Consider the following 20,547-nt stretch of genomic DNA (forward strand, 5'->3'; position numbering starts at 1 on the left):
CAGGAAGAAATTCAGGTGCTCAAAGAAATGTAAACTAAAAATCCCAAGCTCTCCACTGACCAAATGGATCCCCCTTGACAAAGTGGACCCCAGAAAACCTTAACTGAGTTTCTGGTCATGACACGACAAGGGGGCAGGTTGCATTTTTTTTTCTTTTTTTGACACAGAGTCTTGCTCTGTCGCCAGGCTGGAGTGCAGTGGCAAGGTCACGGCTCACTGCAACCTCTGCCTCCCGGGCTACAGGTGCACGCCACCATGCCCAGCTAATTTTTTTTTTTTTTTTTGGTAGAGACGGCGTTTCACCAATGTTGGCCAGGATAGTCTCAATCTCTTGACCTTGTGATCCGCCCCCATCAGTCTCCCAAAGTGCTGGGATTACAGGTGTGAGCCACGGTGCCCGGCCAGGTGCATCTTATTATACCTTTCTTTTTGGCAGTTTAGACACAATCTTCCAGCATTAATGTTAAAGCAGGTATCATAAGACTGAGAGAACAAACTGTGTAGTAAAGAGGACCTAAGGCCATGGCAGGCGAGCATTAAGTCACAGCCCTACATTTAAAGAATAAACTATGTTCTAACTGCCAAAAGGTTTTTCTTTTTCTTTAGCAGCTAAAAAAGTACTGGCCTTGGGATAAGCAATATTGTTTTCAAAACAATTTGCAGCTCCACCAGATGCTGACTTACTGAACTCTGGTTCCACCAGCCGTAACTACAGCTTTGATTGGACAAGAGAGTAATTTTGGTAACTTTCTCCTGATAAGAAGACCATCAACCATGGACTGGTTCTAGTGGGTTTTACAAAGATGGCACATTTGTGTGCTGTGTCCCAAAAAGACCTTTTGATATACAGGGTCTAATTGTAATATTTAAATGTCAAGTCTTCCCTGCAAGGTGAACATGGGTCTTATGTAACATGCATGTTTAATACTCATGCATCAGGACCACGTTCACGAATATTCATAGCTCCTCCTATAACCTGTTGAATATGTATAGTCAATCAGGTCAGCAATAATGTTCTTATCCCAAACCCTCCTTCACAGTGCCTGTCTCTGGGCTTTGGCTGGAAGCCATGTTTCCCAGCCTTTGAATAGACTAGGACTAGCCTTTCCCAGTCTTTCATCAAAAGTCCTATCAATAGGCACAAGGTTTCAGATACATGACCCTATAATGTTGTTTTAACAAGTGTAGGAAAAGAAGGCATTAGGAATTAAAAGAAACAGTATGGCTAAGTAAAAAATCCAGTATTTGAAAGAGACAAGTGTTTGAATTCCTATGTGGTCTTTGGGGAAAACTGTCTCCTCCAATTTTAGTTTATCCATCAGTAAAATGGGGGTATTAATACTTACTGTAACTTACATGTGATCTAGGGTCCACTTGGCCTTGCTATTTCCACCTTGCAAGCTGTAACCCTTTATAAGAAATAAAGCTCTCTTTTTCTAAATTTATAGATCTTGTGATTTTTTTTCAGTTAACAGAATGTAACTACAGCAAACATGCTTTCATTTTTATGGTACCAGACATTTCTCTTTCTTAATGGATAGCCAGGCTACATTTTACAAGAGCTATATCCTGTAATTAGGGATATTCTGATACAGACTGACAGAAACTTAAAAGGATTTTAAAAGCTGGGTAAGAATAGATGAAAGCCTTTTAGGAAGAGTCGCTGAAAAATGAAAATACTTAAAATTATTATGTGTGTATAATGGTCTTTAGTTTCTATGTCATGTGTTTTTTTATTTTTTCTTTTCATCTTTATTTCAATGATTCCATTTAATTATTTGGCTGCCGAGTTTCATTATATTAATATGTAAACTTCAAGGTGGTGCTGTGCCATCCAATGAAATATACACAACCAGTAAAAAGGTTTAAGCCACAGAGGCCGAGAACTGGCTCTCTGGAATTTGATCCAGAGTCTTCCACGTATCTGCAATTATCTGTGAAAAGTCATCCTAACTACTCTGGGCCTCAGGCCGCCCACATGGAAGATGAACAACACTTTAAAGGCCAATGGTGCATAATTACTATGTCAGATAACACACCCTTTCAGCAGGTATTCTCTACAATTCCAGACTGATTTTTGTGTTACAATGAGACCACTTGTCTTGATAAATGAGGCATAAAATAACCCTGGATCATCAAGTTCTGAGGTTGAACAACTTAAAATGAGTCAAGAAGAAAACCAGTGAAAAACAAGTGAGATATTTAATGAAAATACAAAGTACAGACTAAACCTCTAGAATCCTAAATCATGAATTTCTCATGACTAGATGTATCAATGCTCTTTGGAGACAGGCCTAAAAAAGTATATCAAATTCTTTAAGGAAAAAAACTTGTATAGGGCTAAAGATGTTTAAAATTTTAGTGACTGTATGTATTTTAGTATCTTTCCTTTTAAGATGCTCAAGGTATTTGAAAGAGCTTGTTTTTCTTAAATTTACCAGCGCTGTGTAGAAAAACGCCATATTTTTGTCTTCTTATCTATCTGGGCAGAGTATAATTGATTATATAATTCATACCCAAGATTACATAAATCAGGATCAATTAAAAAAAAAAAAAACACACACCCCCCCCCCCCCCCCACCGCGCCACAAACCCACACCAACACGAGAGAGATTTCTGCTAGATCATAATTCTCTAGGGTTCATTATTTAGGGCTTGACTCCTGGCAGAAAATCACATAATGTATGTAAGTAAACAGCTATGCAAAGGCATAGTGCTATACCACACAAAAACAACACTGAAAACTATTTGGCTTTGATGAATATATTATTACTAATTGTACCATATTCTATCTAGTGCTGAAATTGCTTGGAAAAGTGAATTTCAGGAAATATCTTTTAAAAATGAAAGGATGTTTCTGGTAAGTGAGATTAAAGAAGGTCGAAGAACAAAGGCAAAAAGACTCTAGGATGAGATGTAATCCAAATAAAGTGAAAGGGAAAAAAAAAAATGAAGTCATCACCTTCTAATCAAATGGACAAGTACATATTACTGCTCTCTTGTACCTAAGTCAAATGTTAAGGCTGTTTGGGGCCTGTACTATTTCTACTTAGGTCTTCTCTTGACAGACTTTTTTTTAAACCAGTTATGCTCGTGTGAATTCAATTTGGTAACATGGAGCTCTGCCACCCTGTCACTACACGCAAGCCTAATACAGAACCTACAATCTCAGTGGCAAAAACAAGGTCCCTGAAAGAGAGAATCATCTCATTATAAAGTTACATTCCATCCTTTTATCTGTCCCCATATATCCATCCTTTCTGGCTCTTAAGGTCCTCAAAAAACCTGTTTTTGACACACCAAGAACATTGAAGCTATTTTACACTATCTCCCATACTCAGTGGGAATTTATAAATTCAGACATAATCGCACAGGAGTTGTCTGGAGGAAAGAAGTAATGTGGCTTTTCCTTCTCGAACCTGCTGTCTATCTTATGACATTTCATTATTTTATTTTAGCATTCTTCCTAAGTTGGGAAAGGGCAAGGAGTTGAAAATCATGGCATTCCTCCTTAGCAGCTCTGTTGATTAGCTGGGTGGAAGATGTCCAAACAAGTGGATCAACTCAATGTAAAGAGCCCCTGGAGACTCTGTGAAACCCACAACTACAGATAACAAATCCCAGATGATGGCATGATGTGCTGATGAAGAGCGTATGTAGGGAAGCAACCCTACTTTCACAACTGAGAGATGATTATTATATATACAGCTGTGGTCAAAACTGTTTCTGAGCTGGGCTTGGTGGCTCACACCTGTAATCCCAGCACTTTGGGAGACCAAGGCAGGTGGATCGCTTGAGCTCATGAGTTCAGAACCAGTCTGGGTAACATGGCGAAACCTGAACTCTACAAAAACTACAAAAATTAGCCTGGTGTGGTAGTATGCACCTGCAGCTCCAGGTACTTGGTCGGGGGGCTGAGGTGGCAGAATCACTTGAGCCCAGGAGGTTGAGGCTGCAGTGAGCCGTGATCATGCTACTGCACTCCAGTCTGGCCGACAGAGTGAGACCCTCTCACAAAAAAGGAAAAGAGAAAAAAAACTGTTTTCTATTCTAACACTGTAGTGATAGGTAGGGAGAATGGAGCAAAGGGGCTGGGAAAAGGGCAGCCAGAAAGAACATGCTTCCTGGGGTTCAGGGCATTGGTTCTCGCCTCTGTGCCAGTAAGCTTAGAACAAGATACATCCCTCACACTGAAAATCAGAAGATAAGAAAACGTGCAGCTGCCTACTATAGAAAAATGCCGACTGCTGATGTCGGGGAGAGAATCACAAGACTCTCAGTTTGACTATGCTACTATTAGGCCTGAGAAAAGTTAACTATGTCCATATTTTTATAATGATAGGTAAAACAGCCAAGTTCTACCTAAGGGTCAAATAATCTTACCAACCATCTATCGCTGATCACCCTTTTGACACCTGAATTTTAAAAAATAAATTTACTGGAGAAAAGGGCAAGGGATTCCTGTCTCCCCACTCTGGACAGAACTCTCTCTAAAAGAAGATCACTACGAGGGAGGGAGAACTCTTTGGGCTTACAAGACAAGTGAGTCTCTGCTTATAAAGGGCCTTAGTAAAAAGATGCCCTAGGGGAAGAACAAACAAACAAGATGCCCAAAACAAAGAACAGGACATTAACAAAGAGACAGAATTTCTGGAGCTGGCACCAAGAACGGCAAAAGGGATAAAAGGGAAGCCAAGTTAGAACCATGAGGAGAACTAGTTGCTAAGAAGCAGTCCCATTTTCCAACAGCTCTGTGGAGAGTCTGGTTTTGTGACATCACTAGAGGGCTCTGATTTACCAAGTCTTAGACGGAGGTCAGAGGGACATCTTTTGTCGAAATACTAGCAACATGCTGGGTCTCAAAGTCACATTCAATATAAAAGGACAGTCTATTCATCAAAAGTACTATCAGTAGGCACAAGGTTTCAGATACATGACCTTAAAATGTTGTTTAAAAAGCGTAGGAAAGGAAGGCATTAGGAATCAAAATAAACAGTATGGCTAAGTAAAAAATCCAGTATTTGAAAGAGACATGTGTTTGAATTCCTGTGATCTTTGGGAAAATGCATCTTCTCCAGTTTTACAGTTTATCCATCAGTAAAATGGAGATAATTGATACTGTTACTAATTGTAACTTACATGCTATCTAGGGTCCCCTTGCCCTTGCTATTTTCACGAGACTGCTGTGAATCCCCAATCCCGTGGCCAGGGGTAAGACATATTTTCCTTAGATGTGAGTAGATTCTCAGGAACTGACTCTCCTGGTCTTTTCAGACTCTGGCCTCGTGTGTGCTCAGGCGCTTTCTCTGCTCTGCATGAAACAATGCAAACTGCCAGTTTCCCCAAATACAGCACTTAAACCTGGCATTTCCAGAGTTTTACTGACACTGAGTAATTTGTGGTCATGAGTTTGAAACGTATCGTAGAAGGCCGTGACTGCGTAAATTCACGTTGTCTCCCTGCCTCTTTCCTCTTCTTCTAAGTCCCTCCTCTCCTAAACTAGCTCCAGTTACTTATATGATGCTGAGGAGCTTCCCTTTCCTCTGAAGCCTATGGACTGGCCAAAGAAGTTTGGGGATGGAGACTCATTCTCTATCCTAAACACTTATCAAAGTTATTTTCCCAAGTAAAGCAATTCTCTCAAAAAATTCTGGCAAAAGCTGTTAAAGCTCTAACACTTTCTTCATTTCTTCACAAGATTTTGCAGAACTGCTAATGCAGGGTAATTAAAATAACATAATAAAGTGCTAGCACAATGTCTTGAACATAGTAAATATGAAACCGCTAGTGGCTGCCATATAATGGTGATGACAGCTAGATTCAGTCCCTGAAAAGACCATACCTACACCAACCACAGAGTCCAATCACTTCCAAACGGGGGACCTTGGACTTTGGCTGAGGTAATTGACGACATACAACTGAAAGACAGGAAAGTCTCAATTTTCCTTCAAAAATACGATAGTCTTGATAAACAAGAGTTCATCGACTTGTCACAGTAGCATCTCTGGCCCTTTCCAAACACCCTGTAACAATATACAGCTGAACAGACAACAGATATAATACTGTGAAAGTCTCTTGATCACTTCAATACATTAAAGACAGAAATTCTGAAGTACTGTTTTCACCAGTACTAGAAAACTCACTTAGAACTTTAGATTTCCGGCCGGGCGCGGTGGCTCAAGCCTGTAATCCCAGCACTTTGGGAGGCCAAGACGGGCGGATCACAAGGTCAGGAGATCGAGACCATCCTGGCGAACACAGTGAAACCCCGTCTCTACTAAAAATACAAAAAACTAGCCGGGCGAGGTGGCGGGCGCCTGTAGTCCCAGCTACTTGGGAGGCTGAGGCAGGAGAATGGCGGGAACCCGGGAGGCGGAGCTTGCAGTGAGCTGAGATCCAGCCACTGCACTCCAGCCTGGGCGACAGAGCAAGACTCCGCCTCAAAAAAAAAAAAAACACCTTTAGATTTCCTTCCGTTTACATGAGGTTTTGTTTTGTGCAAAGTTTTTCTCCTATATGGCAACTTTTAGCAGGACAAAAAGCTCTTCTTCCATCTCAAAACCGAAAACATATACGCCCCACTTAAGAGACTGCAGATTACTATGATAACGAAGCTGTTCTTCCTCTGGAGATTCTCACGGGTTTGGCCTTTGGCATTCCTGCTGACAGGATTTAGCCTGGTCAACTGTAAGCTCTCTCTGAGGCTCAGCTGCTCATGCTTGCCTCTGGGCAACAGCACAGTAGATCTGGGGATCTTGCCAGGATTCCTAGACTCTAAGTAGTAAGGTACATTAGACCTACTGCAGGCAGTAGTGCTTCTAGGCATTTAACTCTCATTTTTGGGCCGGGCATGGTGGCTCATGCCTGTAATTCCAGCACTTAGGGAAGCCAAGGTGGGCGGATCAGTTGAGGTCAAGAGTTTGAGACCAGCCTGGCCAACATAACGAAACCCCATCTCTGCTAAAAATACAAAAATTACAAAAAAAAAAAAAAATACAAAAATTAGCCAGGCATAGTGGTATGCACCTGTAGTTCCAGCTACTCGGGAGGCTGAGGCATGAGAATTGCTTGAACTCAGGGTGAAGGTTGCAGTGAGCTGAGATCTCACCACTACACTCCAGTCTGGGCAACAGAGCAAGACTCTGTCTCCCCCAAAAAAAGAAAAAGAAAAAGAAGTAATTTTTGGCCAGGCATGGTGACTTACACATGTAATCTCAGAGCTTTGGGAGGCTGAGGTGGGAGGATCACTTGAGGCTAGGAGTTCTAAACCAGCCTGGACAACATAGTGAGACCCCATCTCTACAAAAAATTTAAAAATTAGCCAGGCATGGTGACATGCGCCTTTAGTCCTGGCTACTCAGGAGGTGAGGAGGAAGGATCACTTGAGCCCAGAGGTCCAACATTACAGTGAGCTATGATCCTGCCACTGCACTCCAGCCTGGGTGACAGAGCGAGACCCTGTCACTAAAAAAAAAAAAGTCATTCCCCTGCCCCTGGCAGGATGTTGGAAGAGAAAGTTCTATACACACATGAACAAACATAAACACTCACATACATAGAAGTCAGCTCGCAGACAGGCCAGATTTGGACCAGCAATAATGAATATAATAGTTTATACATAAAGCTGCAGGATTAACAACTGCCAGTTGCCATCATTTAAAGGGTAAATGAACAGAAACTTGAATGCAATCAAGTGAATGAATGTTAGTCCCAGGCCCTCTGTGCATCCCTGAAAGCTATTTTTATGTTAGCCACAGCCTAAATGAGATTCTAGGTACTATCTGATAAGGAAAAGTGACCATGTAGTCATTTTGAGAAGGATTAAACTTAGGGGCAGCATCAAGGTCTTTCTGGGTCTATTATAAAAGGGCCACAAACTCTCAGGACTGGAACAAGAATTATGTGTCTCCAAATATAGGAAGATGTGGCTGGGCATGGTGGTTCACGCCTGTTATCCCAGCACTTTGGGAGGATGAGGCAGACAGATCACCTGAGGTTGGGAGTTCAAGACCAGCCTGACCAACATGAAGAAACCCCATCTAAACAAAATTAGCCGGGCATGGTGGCACATGCCTGTAATCCCAGCTACTCGGGAGGCTGAGGTAAGAGAATTACTTGAACCCGGGAGGCGGAGGTTGCGGTGTGCTGAGATTGCGCCATCGCACTCCAGCCTGGGCAACAAGAGAGAAACTCTGTCTCAAAAAAAAAAAAAAAAAAAAAGAAAAAAAAGAAAGAAAATAAAATAGGAAGATGTGAGATAAAAGTGTTTTATTTATAGCTCACCACAAAATCCTAAAAAACTTCAATGATGTGGAGCTATAAGCGCCAAGGTGTTAGCCCGAAGTTTTTTAGTACAGAGACCTACAAGTTAGTTCCTTTTTGGGAAAATCTGTGCTGAGTTCACTTTCACGTGCTCATAATGTTGCCTCAGTGAGCTCCCTAACAGGGGACAATCACAAAGATCCACCAGTAAAGAAAAATGCTAAAGTGTTACAACAAAAGGCTACAGTTCTTAATCTAGACTTTAAATCAGTTAGTTTAACTAAACAGCTTCTCCTAAAGGCAAAGCCAACCACTCACCTTCCTCAAAGCTGGCCTTCTTCTGTTTCACTAGAACACGGAAGTTTTCAGCAGGATTCACACTTCCAACCTAGAATATACCAACAGATGATAAACCTACTGGTTATTTCCTCTTAGCAGTACCCCAGGCAATACAGGATGGCTTAATGTAGTAAGTGTGCTCTTATAAAACAAAACCAAAGACAAAGAGAAGGCTTTTTCTATTCATTTTCATTTCCACGGCTGGCAGATTTCAGTGGTCCAACAGCTGCCCTCTGTGCTTTCACTCACCTTGCTTTATGCAAGCTGATTTCTTTCCAGAGGGGTCGGAAAAATATTACAGCTCAAGCCACCAGCCAGCCCAGGTGGAAGGCTTTGTGTAGCACAGACTGCCTGTATATCCTGTCACCCAACCAATTAGAAAGTGGAGGATTCTGTAGTGAGGGGTCGGTTTCGAATATACTTGCCCCACTAAGATAACATGAGAAATACAGCTTAATGCCTGATTCACTGAAGTGCCCATTAGTGGGACTGCTGCTGACCCTTTGGCACCGAAGTTTTGGTAGAATATACAAGCATATCCAGGTTGAACACGTCCTCAGAAAGTAAAAGCAGATTATGTGCAAAGATGTACTGCAGTGCTGGGTGAGGAAGTTTGAAAGACGAAACCCTGCCATATTATATGGAACTTTCTGATTATACCTCTGTTTTTCATCTGCTGGCCCCAATCCCTCTCAGGGCCGAAGAACCACTCAGCTCATAAGAAAGAAAACAACGGGGTTCCAAAATATACTAAAGCTTCCAGTTTGCTAGGGTATAGGAAGCAGAAAAGCTCTCAGAACAAGATCATGACATTTTCCTTTACTATTATATATAAAACATCTAAATGAAATCTAAATTATTTTTCACACATTCAATTTTTCTGAGTTTCTGTTTGAGGTGAGAATAAAGGCATACCCTTTATTCCCTGACTATCCTTCCTAGTATATTTTGTTAAAAAGTTATTGGCCAATTTTTAAGATCTGTTGATTCACACTAATACTGCTTAAAAGAAGGCACTATTTGGCTGGGTGCGATGACTCATGCCTATAATCCCAGTGCTTCGGGAGGCTGAAGCGGGCGGATTGCTTGAGCCCAAGAGTAACATACTGAGACCCACCTCTGTGAAAAATAGCTGGGTGTGATGGCATGTGCCCTTAGTCCTAGCTACACAAGAGGCTGAGGCAGGAGGATCACTTGAGCCCAGGAGTTCAAGGCTGCAGTGAGCTAAAATCACACTACTGTACTCCAGCTTGGGTGACAGTGACAATCTATTTCTAAAATTAAATAAAATATTCTTCCTCCTGGCTGAGCAAGATATAAAAATAAATAAGTAAATAAAATAAGGTAGTATTTTCAAGTTCCAAAAAATTTCTCATTAAATAAAAATCTCATGTATCAAAGGATACTTTCTTGGGGAAATCCTAAACTTGTGAATCCTAATCTAAAGTTGCATGTTAGAAAATAGGAAAGTTACACTAACTTAAATTGTACATACTTGAAGATTAAGGCTCATACCACTAACCCCCACTTATCCTATCATTTTGACTAGCTGAAAAGCTGCAAAATAATGCCAACAGCAAAATCTCAACACTGAGATGTTCCATGTTCTATAGATTATAAAGAGCTCTATATACCTTATGTCATATAGATAATTCTGTAGGCAATTCATAATAATTACTTAAAGAAGTATGGAATGGGTCTTTATGGCTTCTATAGAGCAAGGACCAGAGAAAGTGATCATGATCTTATTTGAAAGTGATAAGAACAGACTAACAAAAATTGATGCACTCTTCCTCAAGCCCCAACCTTCCTGCAAAGGGGGAAGCACACTTGAAAAGCTTTGCTTACAGAGGTGACACTGCCTTCAGCCAGACTGGAGACGCTGAAGTGGGCTCCCCCTTGCTCAGTCTTTAATTTTTTAGCGGTAGGTCCATCTTCATGGCTAGAAAAGAAAAAAAAAAATTCTCTTAAAACAGAACAAACAGTACAAAACCAGATTGCTATTGTGAAACTTATTTTCCAAGCACCAAATAAATAAATAAATAAAAAGAAGAAAAGAAAAACAATCGCTACATGTAGTCCTCTTACAAACGAAAGCTGCCTCCCTTTCCTAGCCACCGGGCTCCTAAGGGCCTAACTTGAGGCAGCCCCGGCTTTGTTTCACAGCAGTATGAGAATCAGAATTGAGCAATCACATCATACGGTCCTTGCAAAAGATGAAACTGCAAGCACAGATAACGGAAATTTAACATTTAAGTAAGAAAACCATTTACTCTTCAGATATTATTTTCTAGTTCCTGTCTCAGAATTGACAGCTATTAGCTTTCCATGTACACAGAAGACCTTTGTGTCTAACAACCCATTTTCTCCATCATGTATGTTAGAGCTTTATAAACTTCTGTTTACAACAGTCAAAACTTACTAGACAATCCTTAATTAACTATGCAAGAGCTTTCCCTCTTAAAGAAGTCATAAACTATAAAAAAAAACACTTCCCCAAAAACTTTCAATTTCTTCTTTTATAAACCTAATTCTGTTTTGTGCAACATGCTAACAGTCCAATAGCATCTGTGTGCTAAGGAAAAGTGTATCAAACATCTTGCCTCGGTAACATACTGGCTTTAACAGCCTGTCTTAAAGTCAAGAGGAGGTCAAATTAATTGCAAAAGAGAAGAAAATCAAATCCAAAGACTCTGCCTGTAATCTCCCTTAAGCTGCTGAACATAAAGAAATGAAGATGCAATCTGGGACAAAAGCAGCCATCAGAAATGGCTAGATGATAAGAGAAATTAGTAATCAAGATCTAGAAATTTTAAAAATTCATTTATTTTAACAAATAAAAATTGCATATATTTATCACGTACAAAATGTTTTAAAATAAGCATTTGTGAAATAGCTAAATTAAGCTAATTATTGTATGCATTATTTCATTTACTTCTCATTTTATTATGAGAACAGTTAAAATTTCTCAGCAATTTTCAAGACTAGTATTCTAAATGTGTTTTTTACTCAAAGTCCCAACCTTCAGACAATGAGGCTTGAAAATGAAGTCATTTTAAAAATGAAGCAAAAATAAATTTAAACATAAAATGAAGCAAAGAATAAAAACATACATGGGCTTCCTCAATTTCAATAATGAATTTCCTCTTAGAGGTAGGTAAAAGAACTAAAGTCATCATCACAGCCATACATCCATGAATTAAAACTTTCACTATCTGGCATCTTTCCCATTCACCACTCAACGTTTTCCCTTTGAGAAGTAGGCAAGAGCTAAGTAGAAGACAGAAGGGTGGGAACCAGGAAACATTACAAGGGATAAGTCACCCAGAACTCTTTTCTTGCAAATAGAATGAAAAATGAACAAAGCCTTCATGGAAAAAATGAAAGAAAAAAAGCAGAAATCCAAGGTAGGATGACATTCCATTAGAAGTTGAGTATATTTTTTAAAAAAAGGTCAGAGGCAGTCATTTCAATTAACCTTTGCCAGTTCTTCCCAAGAGACAAGTCAACAACATTAAACTACTGAAGAGTTGGAGTCAAAAGACCTGGATTCTAGTCTCAATTTTGCCACTGACTAGCACGGGAATCTTACACCTTCTTGATGGCGTTCACTGTGTACTAATTTTTATCTATCTAGAGTTTAGAGTCTAGTAAGCTACTGACCTCTCTGAGCTTCAGTCTGCTCCTTAGGAAAGCACTATGATGAAAAGTACCATCAGTATATCAACTATTCTGTTCCAAAAATACAGATTAGCTTACATAGTAGTATTAAGAAGGATTACACATAAAAAGCTAAGTTATGTGGGTATATGAAGTTGAATCACATGAAGAATTTCTTCAACCCTCCAAAATGAGGTTCTAGGGAAGGAAGTGTAAACAGACATACATACAATTTTCCCGTACCAGGCAAGTAAAAGTAACCCCAGTCATATGTAGAACATAGTAAAATTTAGTATGGTTAATATTCTCCAGGCCAAATCATTTAACAGCATTATTAGGAATTTTGCATATACTAAGTTAATAATGTCTATGTGAAGTGGGAAAAGGTAATGACTCTCTTCCCTAAATTATCTATGAAGGAACTAAGCTCTAAAAAGTAGAAATTTATACACACAAGATCACAGTAGACATATAAATGTCAGCAGTTTGGTGCATTTGGATGATGAGACCATGGGTAATTTGTTCTTTTTCCTTTCTTATTTTCTTTCACAAACATGTATAAATTTTGCAACTCACTTATTTAGGCTAATATTTACTGAATATGTACTATGTATCAGTCACTAAGCTAGACTCTAAACTCTCAATACACAAAAATTAATATACTATCAACACCTTCAGCCAAATAAAAATTTAAGTATACATACAGACAATTAACAAAATACTGTGATAGGCAGCCTATCTCTTTCAGAGGACAGAAAATAGTTGTATTGGGCTAAAGCATAAGGTGCAAGCTGGGAAGTAGTGAGAGATGGAGCTAGAAAATACATTAATTAGGAGCATTGAAAAATGTGAGGAAAGAAAACGGTTTTCTCTACGTAGTGTGTGTGCTGTCTGTCCTCAGTCTGGTGGCTTTGTTGCTGGACACAATGCTCTCAGCTGATCCCTGCTGAACTGTGGGGACGGTCGCCTGGGCAGGATCATTCACGACCCCTTTTCTGTTCCTCCGTCATCACGGGGAATAAATCTCTCTCGAAACTCTCTGGCCGTTCCCAGAAAGGCAAAAAGATATTCAAAAGCCCTTCCTTCATCTTCCTTCCAGTGGGCACCGAGCCCAGCATCTGCAGCACCCACTGCTGGCAGTCTGGCCAGGTGTCTGTTACCTTGAAAAATGGCTACTGGACAGGATCGTGTGGTTGCTCTCATGGACATGGACTGTTTTTTTGTTCAAATGGAGCAGCGGCAAAATCTTCATTTGAAGAATAAACCTTGTGCAGTTGTACAGTACAAATCATGGAAGGGTGGTAGAATAATTGCAGTGAGTTATGAAGCTCGTGCATTTGGGGTCACTATACGTAGGCAGATGATGCAAAGAAGTTACGTCCAGGCCTTCTACTGGCACAAGTTCGTGAGTACCATGGGAAAGCTAACCTCACCAAGTACCGGGAAGGCAGTGTTGAATTGATGGAAGAAGTCTCGTTTTGCTGTGATTGAATGCACCAGCATTGATGAGGCTTACGTAGATCTGACCAGTGCTGTACGAGAGACTACAAAAGCTACAAGGTCAGCCTATTTCGGCAGCCTTGTTACCAAGCACTTAAATTGAAGGGTTGCCCGAAGACCCCACAACAGCAGAAGAGACTGTTTCAGAAAGGTACCTCCATAGCATATTACTTCTGCTTCCTGCCTTTGGAACCTGCTTTTCTTGGTCATGCTGATTCTCCTTGGAATAACTAAAAGGAAACTTAACCTACAGCCTGAATGAATTACAAGGACTCACATGGAAGGATATACAAATGTTGTTATCTTTCCAGGTATCTGGATGTTGAGAAGCTGTGAAATCTGTATGAAAGTAAATTTTTCTTTAGATATAACTAGGGCAGGTTAGTGTTATAAACAGAAGGCAGAAGGTTGACTGAGCACTTTGTCATTGGTAGTTTACTTTATTTCATTGTAACTTGGCTTCTTCATCTATAAGAGTCTTGGCTTCTTCATCTATAAGGGTGAGCTTTTTAAAGAGGGACCTCAGGTGTAGGGAATTCAGTCACTCAAAATTTCTTATCACTTCTTAGCCCATTATCAAATACGGGCTCTGCAAGGCCCTTCTCATTGTATTTTACTATCTTTCCCCTTCATAGTGATTTTCCCACTCCCTCTGCACCCCACTTACACTCTTGTACCCACCGATATATCAGACGTATCTTAGATATGTACATATCTTTATAAGTTATACAGTACTGCTTTGTGTATGTGCCTTCTAATTACAAGATGATTTTGTGCTATTATAGATCTCATTCTTTTTCTTAATTTTCCTCAGTGGTGACCTTAGAGATCTGTCGATGTGGTTGTTACTTGCAGCATAATCCATGATATGGACCCACCATGTTTACAGACCATTTTCCCTAGTGACAAGTTCACCGGTAGCTTCTAATGTCCTACTCAGTTTACATTCCCCCTTAGAAGTACACAGAAGTTCCTGTTTCTCCCATATTCTCACCAACTGGTCTCATCTAATGTTTAAAAATATTTGCCAATGTTTGTTTGTTTTGCTTTGATTTACAGTTCTCTGATTACTAATTGAGACTGAAGATCTCTTCATACACTTGTAAGCCAGTTGAGTTTCTGCTCCTGTGATTTGCTTATTTCTAATCTTTGCCTATTTTTCCATGGAAAAATTGAAAAATTATTTTTTGATTTTCCAAGAGGTCCTTGTATATCCTAATTATTAGTTCCTTGTCTTTTTTTTTTTTTTTTTTTTTGAGATGGAAGTCTCACTATGTTGCCCAAGCTGGAGTGCAGTGGCTATTCAAAGGTGTAATCATGGCTCACTGCAACCTTGAACCCTGGGCTCAAATGATCCTCCTGCCTCAGCCTCCAGAGTATCTGGGACTACAGGTGTGTGCCATCATGCCCAGCTAATTTTTATATTTTTTGTAGAGGTGGGGTCTTACTGTGTTGCCCAGGCTTTTATATATATTATATATATAATATATATATATTTTTTCCTACTTGGTTATTGATGTGTTGTGAAATGATAAATGGTTTCTTTAAATAAGTTCATTTTTACTTGCTTTACAAAAAGAAAACGGTTTTCTCTAGATAATTGGATTATGAATAGATGCCTCTTTTCTTTCTGCTTATCTGGATTCTCTCATTTGTGTAAAAACGTTTGACCTTATGCTGAGGATAATGGGAGGCCTTTAAAGCAAGGGTGTTTTAATTGGGGGTCCAAAGATGACATCAAGGAATCTCTGAACTACCAGAAATTATAACCAAACTTCAAAACTTAGTATGTTAAAGCATTTTTCTGGGAAGAGGGTTCACAGATTTTGTATCAAGTGAGTCCACTGCACCCTCTGTCTCTCACATATTATTAAGAATCATTACTTTTAAGAATTTTAGGCCAGGCATGGTGGCTCACGCCTGTAATCCCAGCACTTTGGGAGGCCAAGGCGGCTGGATCACGAGGTCAGGAGATGGAGACCATCCTAGCTAACATGGTGAAACCCCGTCTCTACTAAAAATACAAAAAATTAGCCAGGCGTGGTGGCGGGCGCGTGTAGTATCAGCTACTCGGGAGGCTGAGGCAGGAGAATGGCGTGAACCCAGGAGGCGGAGCGTGCAGTGAGCTGAGATGGCGCCACTGCACTGCAGCCTGGGCAACAGAGCGAGACTCTGTCTCAAAAAAATACATATATAATAATAATTTTAAGCAAGAGAGTGATGGGATCAGATTTGTTTTTTAAACTCACTCAGGTAACAGCATGGATTGGAAAGGGTAAGCCAAATTAGGGAAATTAGTGAAGAGGTTATCTCAGTGAGGCAGGCTAAAATGAGAAGGCCTACATAAAAGCAGTGGCAGTGGGCGATGCTATTAGGAGCTTACATTTCTTTTTAATGCTTACCATGTGGTAGTCACTATGTTAAACACATTTAAATTACCTCAGTTAAACTGCAACAACCCTATGAGTTAGTGATGATCAGCATCCTTTCACAGATGAGCAAACCGAGCCTCAAGAAAGTTTGATCCCTTGTTTAAAGCACACAGTAAGGGGAAAGAACTAATCCTGTACTCATCCATTCCCCTATCCAACCTCCGGGAAGGCAGGCATTTGTTATTGCCACTTGACACTGAGTAACTTGCCAATTTCAACTACTTTTAAGGGGAAACGCTTGAGTTTAGCTCCAAATTCGACCCCAAAACCAACGCCATTAGCCACCAGACTAACCTTAAGTGAAAGGGTTGATCTGAGGTAAATGTACTACAACTTGGTAAACCAATTACATATAGAATGTAAAAGAAAAGGAAGACTCCCAAGAAATTAGGTGTCATTCACTGAAATAAGAGAATAATGGCATGAAGAGGGGTTGGAAAGGAGCAGGAAGAAGAAAGCAGATAACAAAGCCATTTCTGGCATACTGAACTTGAGGGGCCTACAGGCACCTAAGCTATTTAGTGGATGGGATAGAAATCTGAACTGAAGATAGATATTTAGTAGTTTTGAGGCTCTGAAATAAAAAAGAGGTCTTGGGATATGCACTGCTAAGGCAAAATGGCATTACAGTTTGAAGTACAAGCTCTGGAGTCAGAATGCCTACACTTAAATCCTTACTCCAACACCTACCAACACAATCTTGGGCAAGTTTCTCATCTTCTCTAATCCTGTGCTCTAATCCTGAACTTTAAGTTGGGGGTCAATAAAAGAATCTATTTCATAGGATGGGAAAGTGGGTCCAAACAGATAATGTGTGTAAAGCATTTAGCATCATGTAAAGCACTTAAGTTTTGAAGTCTGAATATAATTTCAGGTAGTTCACAGATTTCTTGATGTCATCTTTGGAACCCTGATTAAAAACGCTTGCCTTAACGGCCTCCCATTATCTTCAGCATAAGGTTCAATAAATATTTGCTGCTTCTGAGGACAAATCCTACAGAATATCAACATAAAAACACACAAAAGCAGCCCCCACAGGAATCTGAGAGGGAGTTGCCAAAGACTGAAAAAAATCTGGAGAAGCTGAAGTTAAGACAGATATATGAGTTTTAAGAGAGAAGGAATAATTGACAGTGTCAAGTGCTACGAAGAGGTCAAGAAAGCAAAGGACCACAAAGCCGAAGTAAATTTAGCAGTTAGTGTCTTTTGGAAGATGAGCTTCAAGGATGTGGTGGGGGCAGAGGATGGTGAGAATGAGAGCTGGGAAAGGTTGCAGAGTAGACTATTCTTCTAAGAGCCTGGCTTCTGGAAGGAAAGATAATAATTAGATTAATAATTAGTAACAGGTAGTAATTAGAGGGAAGCAGCTAGGGGATTATTTTATTTTGTGTTAAATGAAAGAAATTTAATATGAGAGAAGAAAGGAGCTGGTGGTAGGCAGGGAGAAGCTACAAATACAGAAAGAGAAAAGAAATTATTAGTGGATTAAAGTACCAGATGAGGCAGAAAAAGGAATCCATCCTAGGAAACAAAGTAAGACTCTATCTTGACAAAATATAAAACAATTAGCCGGCGTGAGCTACTCAGGAGGCTACTGAGGATCCTCAAGTTGGGAGATCACTTGAGCCCAGGAGGTCAAGGTTGCAGTGAGCTGTGATCACGCCACTGCACTCCAGCCTGGGTGACAGAGAGAGACCCTGTCTCAAAAACTAAAATTAAAAAAAAAAAGAAAAGAAAGGATCCAGGGCACAGGTAAAGGAATTCACCTTAGGCAGGATGAAATAAATACCCTATTTCACTGAGACAGGAAAGAAGGAAGGTAAATGCAAAAACATGTATGTTTTGAGATAAGATGGGCCAGAAAACTGAGGAGTTCCTACCTGCTTTGGTTAGGCTTTGTGTTCCCACCCAAGTTTTTCCTTTTTTTTTTTTTTTTTTTTTTAAAGACAGAGTCTCACTCTATTGCCTAGGCTGGCGTGCAATGCTGTCATCTCAGCTCGCTGCAAACCTCCACCTCCTGGGTTCAAGCAATTTTCGTGCCTCAGCCTCCCGAGTAGCTGGATTACAGGCTTGTGCTACCACAGTCAGCTAATTTTTGTGTGGAGACAGGGTTTCACCATGTTGGCCAGGCTGGTCTGGAACTCCTGACCTCAAGCAATCCACCTGCCTCAGCCTCCCAAAGTGCTGGGATTATAGGCGTGAGCCACTGAGCCCAGTCCCAAATCTCATTTTGAATTGTAATCCCCAAGTGTTGAGGGAGAGACCTGGTGGGAAGTGATTGGATTATGGGGGCAGTTCCCTCATGCTATTCTTGTGATAATGAGTGAATTCTCATGAGATCTGATGGTTTTACATAAGGTAGTTTCTCCTGTGCTGATACATACCTGCTGCCATGTAAGATGCACCTTTGCTTCTCCTGCCATGATTTTAAGTTTCCCGAGGCCTTCCCAGCTATGTGGAACTGTGAGTCAATCAAACCTCTTTCCTTTAGAAATTACCCAGTCTTGGGTATTTCTTCATAGCAGCATGAGAAGAGACTAATACACCACCTATTGGCCTCTACTGTCATTGTCACTGCTAACATGCCAGGCACATGACTAGGATTTTTAAAATCATTTACTCCAAACACTGTGTTCTTACTATTTGCTAGGCACTTTGCTGGGTCCTAGGGATACAACAGTGAACAGCACACACTGCTCAATTAACCCCCATGACAACTCTATGAGACAGAGACTCCTATTATCCCTATTCTATCCATGAGGAAACTAAGGCTTTGAGAGGATAAGTAACCTATGCCTAAGGCCACACTGAAGAGCAAGGGGTCTGACTCATATTGACTGACTCTGGAGTCTGAAATCTTAACCATTAACCAAGTGAGGATGTCTGCTGAGAGTAAGTGAGGAGTCTTCGTGGACCTGAAAAGAGCAGAAAGCTTTAGACTACCTGCATAGAGATAAACAGAAATCAAGATCACGTACACATCAGCTGCACAAGCAGGATTAGACCTGAGATGTCCGAATTCTCATGCAAGTTCCCCGTCCAAGAGATGACATTTTCATTTCAAGGGTGTACAGCAACATTAAGGAAAGCAATGCTTTTATATGATAAGGGTAATATTTAGTATATTTTGGGACTACAGTGTCAAATGGTGTTCTTACCCTCTTGAAATGAAGAAATCACTTCTAACACTAGGTATTCAACAAGTCCAAGGCAAACATCAGATCTTCTCAAAGATTCAATGTTTTTATAGATAATGATATGATTATTGCTTTAGGTTTTGAGTATTGGCTTCCCTCCAAATACATTCATAGGCCACAAAATGATGTTTTGGTCAATGACGAGCCACATATACATGGTGGTCTCATAAGATTATAATGAAACTGAAAAATTCCTATCGCCTTGTGACATCAGGGCTGTCATGACATCACAGCACAAGGCATTACCTTTTCTTTTTTTTTCTCTTTTTAAATTAAGACAGAGTCTCGCTCTGGAGCCCAAGCTGGAGTGCAGTGGCGTGATCTCAGCTCACTGCAACCTCTGCCTCCCAGGTTCAGGAGATTCTCCTGCCTCAGCCTCCCAAGTAGCTGGGACTATAGGCGCATGCGTTCATTTTTGTATTTTTAGTAGAGATGGGGATTCTCTACTGAAAATGTTAGCCAGACTGTCTCGAACACCCGACCTCAGGTCATCTGCCCACCTCAGTATCCCTAGGCATCTATTATTAGATATGTTTATATATGCAAATACCTCTTTGTTACAAATGCCTACAGTATTCAACATAGTAACACATTGCACAGGTTTGTACCTTGGGGCAAAAGGCCATACCACATAGCCTAGGTATGTAGTAGACTCCACCATGTGGGCTCGTGTAAGTACACTCTGTAACATTCGCACAACGAAATCACCTAACGACACTTCACAGAATGTATCCCTGTCGTTAAGTGAAGGATGACAGTTGCTCAAAGTGCTTTAATATCTGTGATTTCATTGTTATAATCTCTCTCGAGATTTTTCTTTAGGTGAAGAAAATCTCATGAAGGTAAAATTATTTCACCAAAATCATATCAAGTGAAAAAACTGGAATGATTCCCAGCTCTTAAGACGATTAAACATCCTGAACAGACATTTGTCCACTCCTGATCTTAGGCCCTCTCCAGGTACACTGGAAATATGTACCCCGGATCCAGAGATGATGAATATATACAAAGACATTGCAAACTGTTGGCAATTTTTTCTTTCCTTGGAAAAATTACCTCTAGAACTGACTGGAGGTTTATCATCAAAATTGAGGGGTTTTAGAACCTTGTAGAAAGGACTGAATCATTCTTCTTGAATACAGGTGGTATTCAATATT

The 20,547-nt window shown here is 40.3% G+C and overlaps 1 protein-coding gene across 1 annotated transcript in view; it reads right to left on the reverse strand.

Moving 5' to 3' along the window:
- Positions 1 to 20,547, reverse strand: part of XRCC5 (X-ray repair cross complementing 5) — a 93,590-nt gene that overhangs the window by 30,923 nt on the left and 42,120 nt on the right. Inside the window, exons 15-16 of the mRNA XM_033230339.1 lie at positions 10,450 to 10,543; positions 8,581 to 8,650 (exon numbers count right to left, since the gene is read on the reverse strand). Coding sequence (XP_033086230.1) covers positions 8,581 to 8,650; positions 10,450 to 10,543 — 164 coding nt within the window. The remainder of the gene's footprint in view (positions 1 to 8,580; positions 8,651 to 10,449; positions 10,544 to 20,547) is intronic.

The sequence above is a fragment of the Trachypithecus francoisi genome, unplaced genomic scaffold, assembly GCF_009764315.1.
Source record: "Trachypithecus francoisi isolate TF-2019V2 unplaced genomic scaffold, Tfra_2.0 Lachesis_group13, whole genome shotgun sequence".
Lineage (NCBI taxonomy): Eukaryota > Metazoa > Chordata > Mammalia > Primates > Cercopithecidae > Trachypithecus > Trachypithecus francoisi.